This window comes from Anguilla rostrata, chromosome 1, assembly GCF_018555375.3.
Source record: "Anguilla rostrata isolate EN2019 chromosome 1, ASM1855537v3, whole genome shotgun sequence".
Lineage (NCBI taxonomy): Eukaryota > Metazoa > Chordata > Actinopteri > Anguilliformes > Anguillidae > Anguilla > Anguilla rostrata.
The window spans coordinates 49,172,792-49,178,385 of NC_057933.1; the positions used below are offsets into that span (position 1 = coordinate 49,172,792).

At 50.8% G+C, this 5,594-nt stretch overlaps 1 protein-coding gene across 3 annotated transcripts in view; it reads left to right on the forward strand.

The window, feature by feature from the left end:
• The window catches only part of invs (inversin), a 57,318-nt gene extending 52,107 nt beyond the window's left edge, over positions 1 to 5,211 (forward strand). For all 3 annotated transcript variants that reach the window (XM_064339779.1, XM_064339768.1, XM_064339758.1), the window contains exons 16-18: positions 464 to 669; positions 3,358 to 3,462; positions 3,854 to 5,211. In XM_064339779.1, the coding sequence (XP_064195849.1) occupies positions 464 to 669; positions 3,358 to 3,462; positions 3,854 to 3,969 (427 nt within the window). In that variant the 3' untranslated portion in view covers positions 3,970 to 5,211. The remainder of the gene's footprint in view (positions 1 to 463; positions 670 to 3,357; positions 3,463 to 3,853) is intronic.
• Positions 5,212 to 5,594: the final 383 nt, after the last annotated feature.

A 5,594-nucleotide genomic window follows, 5' to 3' on the forward strand; every position in this document is an offset into this window, starting at 1 on the left:
ATTTTTTTAATAGGCTCCAAATGGCAGTAAATGAAATTCCAGCACCGTGCCCAGTTTCTGTGTGCCGGTGCCCATGTGTTACCCACATGTGCCCCCGTAGACCCCGTAGACCTCACCTCTTACCAGCCTCTGCGGTCTGGCCTGCCGCCCTCCCTCACATCAACACCTCCAGACCTGGGAGAGAGGGGGGAGGCGGGGGGGTTTGGGTCTTTAATTTAGAGGCAGTTCAGCTTTTTTAACGAGAGGCGAAAAGTTCAGCTCTTGGTGCCACGGAGCACATTTTTGCGAGGCAGCGAAGCTAATGGTTTGCACCGGGCATTCCTCTGGCCCGTCCTCGGTTACCGGGAAACGGTTATACGGGCTTCAAATGCCTCCTGAGGAGTCGGGGGGAGGGCGGGAGGGCGGGGGGTTGTGAGGGGGGAATTAACCGTCTCACGCCAGCCGCGTCTCTCGCTCGCTCTAGGTTCCACGTGCGCGGCAGACTGAAGGAGGCGCTGTGCGCGAGCGAGGAGGGGGCGGAGTCGGCCGAGGCCACCTCCCTCCTGATCCAGCTGCTGTGGGACAGGCGGTCTGAGCCGGGACACGCCCCTCCGAAAGCCACACCCGAACTTCGAGCCCCTCCCACCAGGGTGGGAAAGAAGAAGAGCACAGTGCTGCAGAGCATCTATGGTAAACGCCCGAGACTGATCGGCTACATGCAGCCTTACTGCCCATGTTCATTAGTAAAAGAGCTCACTTGTGTGGGTGTCTTAAATGGTCACTTCAGTTTCTTTCTGCTTGGACCCATTTTTCCAAACTTTTTTCACATTGCTAATTGGCATTGATAATAATTTTATTTTTAATTTAAATTTTATCTTTCTTTGTGGAGCTTTGGTCACCCCAAGAACCGCTCCATTCTGCTTTGCAATGCACCATACTTTTTCCACCAAGAAAAGGCTCGATTTGCATATACATGTGCATTTATTGATAACTGTGAGAAGATATTGCTCCAAACTTCAGTAGTAATGTTTATTTTCGGTACCTTTTGCACTGTAGAAGCGCTTCCTCACTCGTGCTGCGGCAGGCTGTATTCCTGCACACAGGAGGGTGTGTTGATAGAGTTGTTCCCTGCAGTAACTTCCTTGGTGGCAAGTCACGCGCTTCTCTGCTTGCTGTAGTTATCATTGAGAACAATGTATGCTTCCGCCAAACAAAGTAGTCTGTCAACAGAAACGCCAAATGCCTGATAATGAACTGATGGAAAATGACGTGACTGAGTGTTCCCTTCGGGCTATGCAGATATTATTTTTAGTGAGGTTATCTAATGGGAATATCAAGGCTCTTTTGCGTGGCCCCACTTGACTGCAGTGCAAAGCAGAGCGGAGCGGTTCTCAGGGTGACCAAAGCTGCACAAAGAAAGATGTGACAAAATTATTTTCATTTCCGATCAGCATGGCAGAAATAGTTTTTAAAAATGGGTCCAATTATCCCTTAACATTCCTCTACATACAAAATTATACAGAAGTTTTATAATGTATTTGCCCATCTCTGTAATAAATGGCTTTTCAGTGCCCCCTCTGTCCTACAGATACAGTTTGTGAGGGGTAAAAAGGTATAGAAGAGAGTAAAAAAGATGCAGAATTGAGAGACAAGTAGAGAGAGCAGGAAGACACATACACCTCAGGAAAGAGTTTAAAATAACGAGAGTTTGAGGAGAAATCAGAGAAGGCACAGCAAGGCCCAGCACAAACCACACTGACCTGAGATCAGTGATGCTGAGCCGGACCCCTCTCTCACAAACACGGGCTGCTAACCCCCCTCCTCACCGGACCCTCTCTCACAAACATGGGCTGCTACCACCCCCCCCCCCCCATCGGACCCCTCTCTCCCAAACACGGCTGCTCCGCCGCGGCTCCCTACAATAACAGCAGATAAGCGGCCGGTTTCGGGCCCTCCAGACGGGACTGACCTTCAGCAGACATGACCAGGTGATGACGGGGAGGGAGGGAGGGAGGGAGGGCTGCCAGATCCCCCAGCCCATGAACCCGCTTTTCAGGGAGTCTGCCCCCCCACCTCCCTTCCCCTCCCCCTTACCTGACGCCTGACGGAGGTGTCAACACCCCCCCACCCCCCACCCCCCCAACCCTTCCCCTCCTCACTGACAAACCGGCCTCTGTGAAAAGTTCAGAGCTGTCATTTGGAATGTCAGGAGTCTGCGTGGCTGGAGCTGTCTGCCTTCCCATAAAGCAAAGCAGCGCCCCCTGTACAAACACGCGTACGCACGCGCCCAGCCCTCACTCTCACACCTGCACCAGGTACCCTCTCAACCTGCCCTCACTCTCACACCTGCACCAGGTACCCTCTCAACCTGCCCTCACTCTCACACCTGCACCAGGTACCCTCTCAACCTGCCCTCACTCTCACACCTACACCAGGTACCCTCTCAACCTGCCCTCACTCTCACACCTGCACCAGGTACCCTCTCAACCTGCCCTCACTCTCACACCTGCACCAGGTACCCTCTCAACCTGCCCTCACTCTCACACCTGCACCAGGTACCCTCTCAACCTGCCCTCACTCTCACACCTGCACCAGGTACCCTCTCAACCTGCCCTCACTCTCACACCTGCACCAGGTACCCTCTCAACCTGCCCGGCCCTCTCTCTCACACCTGCACCAGGTATACTCTCAACCTGCCCTCACTCTCACACCTGCACCAGGTACCCTCTCAACCTGCCCGGCCCTCACTCTCACACCTGCACCAGGTACCCTCTCAACCTGCCCTCACTCTCACACCTGCACCAGGTACCCTCTCAACCTGCCCGGCCCTCACTCTCACACCTGCACCAGGTACCCTCTCAACCTGCCCTCACTCTCACACCTGCACCAGGTACCCTCTCAACCTGCCCGGCCCTCACTCTCACACCTGCACCAGGTACCCTCTCAACCTGCCCTCACTCTCACACCTGCACCAGGTACCCTCTCAACCTGCCCTCACTCTCACACCTGCACCAGGTACCCTCTCAACCTGCCCTCACTCTCACACCTGCACCAGGTACCCTCTCAACCTGCCCTCACTCTCACACCTGCACCAGGTACCCTCTCAACCTGCCCTCACTCTCACACCTGCACCAGGTACCCTCTCAACCTGCCCTCACTCTCACACCTGCACCAGGTACCCTCTCAACCTGCCCTCACTCTCACACCTGCACCAGGTACCCTCTCAACCTGCCCTCACTCTCACACCTGCACCAGGTACCCTCTCAACCTGCCCGGCCCTCATTCAGCTCAACGGAGCGCACCCGCGGCTCTCCTGAGCGAAGCATCGTTGTGCTAATGTGTGTGTGTGTGTGTGTGTGTGTGTGTGTGTGCGTGCAGGAGGGTCTCAGGCCAGGAGGGGGCACTCCACCAGGAGTGCAACACTGAACTCCCGTAGTCACTCCCAGATCCTGCTGGACCTGTCCCTGAGCACTAACACGCACTGTGAGTATGAACCACACACAAACACACACGTTCACTAGCCGTAAGTACAACAAAACACAGTCGTATATTCTATATTTAACACTCAGATATTCCGTACCAGCATAAACACATCCATCTGCTCACATAATTACAAGTACTATATTGGTAAAGACCATTTCCACTTTTGTGGAAGTTTCTCTGGATAAGAGCCTGAGACTGCTAGGTGTATGAAATGATCACACGTTCAGAATTTTTACAATCTAAGTAGATTAATTTACTGTCCATGGCAAAGTAATGCTATTTGTTCAGTGGTGACACTCAGTGGCTCCTCCCATTCTGTGGTTGTCGCTTTCTTGTTGCCGTGCTGTGTGGCAGATTAACAGCAGTGTGTGTGGTGTGGCCATTTCTCCAGTGAGCAGCATCGAGTGTGTCCACCTCATGGAGACCGTGGGTCAGGCCAGGCAGTTCTCCTACCACATGAGGCCCCACAGCGCCACCCAGGGGCCCAAGGGCCGCGGGAAACCCTGACGCTCCGCCCGCCCCAGACCCCGCAACCAATCGGCACGTCCGCAGACTGCGTTCCCTCTTACGGCGGCACGCTCCACGTCAGCGGGCCGCAGGGAACGAGCCCCCCGCCCTACAGACCATTATCTAAGGCCCAAGCAAAGCTCTATGGTCTGTGACGGGAATTCCATTTCATTTCATTGGTACGAAATGCAGACAAGACGTTCTTTTTGTAGTCTGACTACAGCAGGAGAACAAAGGGACTATGATGGGGATCCAAAGAAGCAGAAAAAAGAACAAAACAACAACAAAAAAACACCCAGTCTTGCTGTTGTCACAGTGCAAAGCCATTGTCCAACAACACACAGGTGTTTTGATTTCTGTCTGATGAGGGATTTTTGTATGTAGCAGGTCTGAGATTTCAGTCAAGTTGAAGCCATACAGCCCTGGCCTGGCCACAGGAGAGCCCCAGGCTAATGAGGGTTTACAGTTGGAACCATGCTTTCCCGCTAACCTTCATGGCCACTGGTCAGCCTGTATGGCACAACGTATGCAGCCAATGTCAGTATTCCAGTAACAGAATTAGTGTTTGTCAATGAGCGCTGGGGCATATAGGTTCACTCGAAACATTTGCTGACGTACCTTCCTGACGTGCATGCAAGCAAAACTATTTTAAAATAAGCACATTTTAAAACCATGTTTTCACTATAAGTTAATATTACTCAATTTTCATACATGGGCTGACCATTTTATATTATATTGAAGTGTAAATGTTTCAACTGCCAACACATATATTTTTATCTTTATGAAGGGAGCGCTCTCTTATGTGCAAGGTGAGAAAGCAGAGAGCTCTGGTCTGTATTATTGGCTCAAACCAATTTTTGCCTTAAAACCTGGGTCTAGTAGTGGCTCTTGCTCAGTTTTCAAAGCCAGAACGCTAATTGTCATGACAACTTAACATGGGGGGGGAGGGGGTAAATCCACGGCTTGCGCAAGAGATAACCTTTCCTCTTGCGCATGGAACGCAGCCATCTGTCAACGCCAAGCCATACACCTATCCCACCTGCAGTTGGCAAGCGAGCGGAGCGGGGGCTTAGAGCAATACGGAGGGCCTATCTGTTAGACATCTGTATCTATGGTATGCGAGTGTGACTATTTAACAGCCTTATTGCGTCTGTTGGTTTTGTCCGTTCACCTCCTCCAACAGTTCAAACAGTCCCTCACTTGTACTCCTGGCACTTTATATTCTACCCTGAAGCCATAAAAGTTGCAATACGTTAATACTTTTCACAAACAGCTTTATTTGAATGGGTAGCAATATTTATTTATGCGGTACTATTGTCATACCCTTTCCGAGGGTATAGGAGAAGAGTATTTTGAATCCGAATTAGTGTCACTTCCAATCTATGCACATTATGATTATTCTTGCACAAATTTTGCTAGTAATTTGAGACCTGTCAGTGTTTTTACGTCAACTTTGCGTTGACCTGACTTTTGCAAGTTGATTGTTGGTTAGCCTTTTGTTACTGTTTGAATGTCAGAAGTTACTTGCCATTTACAATTATAAAGAAATACCTCATTACTGTTGTGCATATTCTTATACACCTTTTTGTATAACTGCTTAAATAAAAACAACATTGAAAAAAATG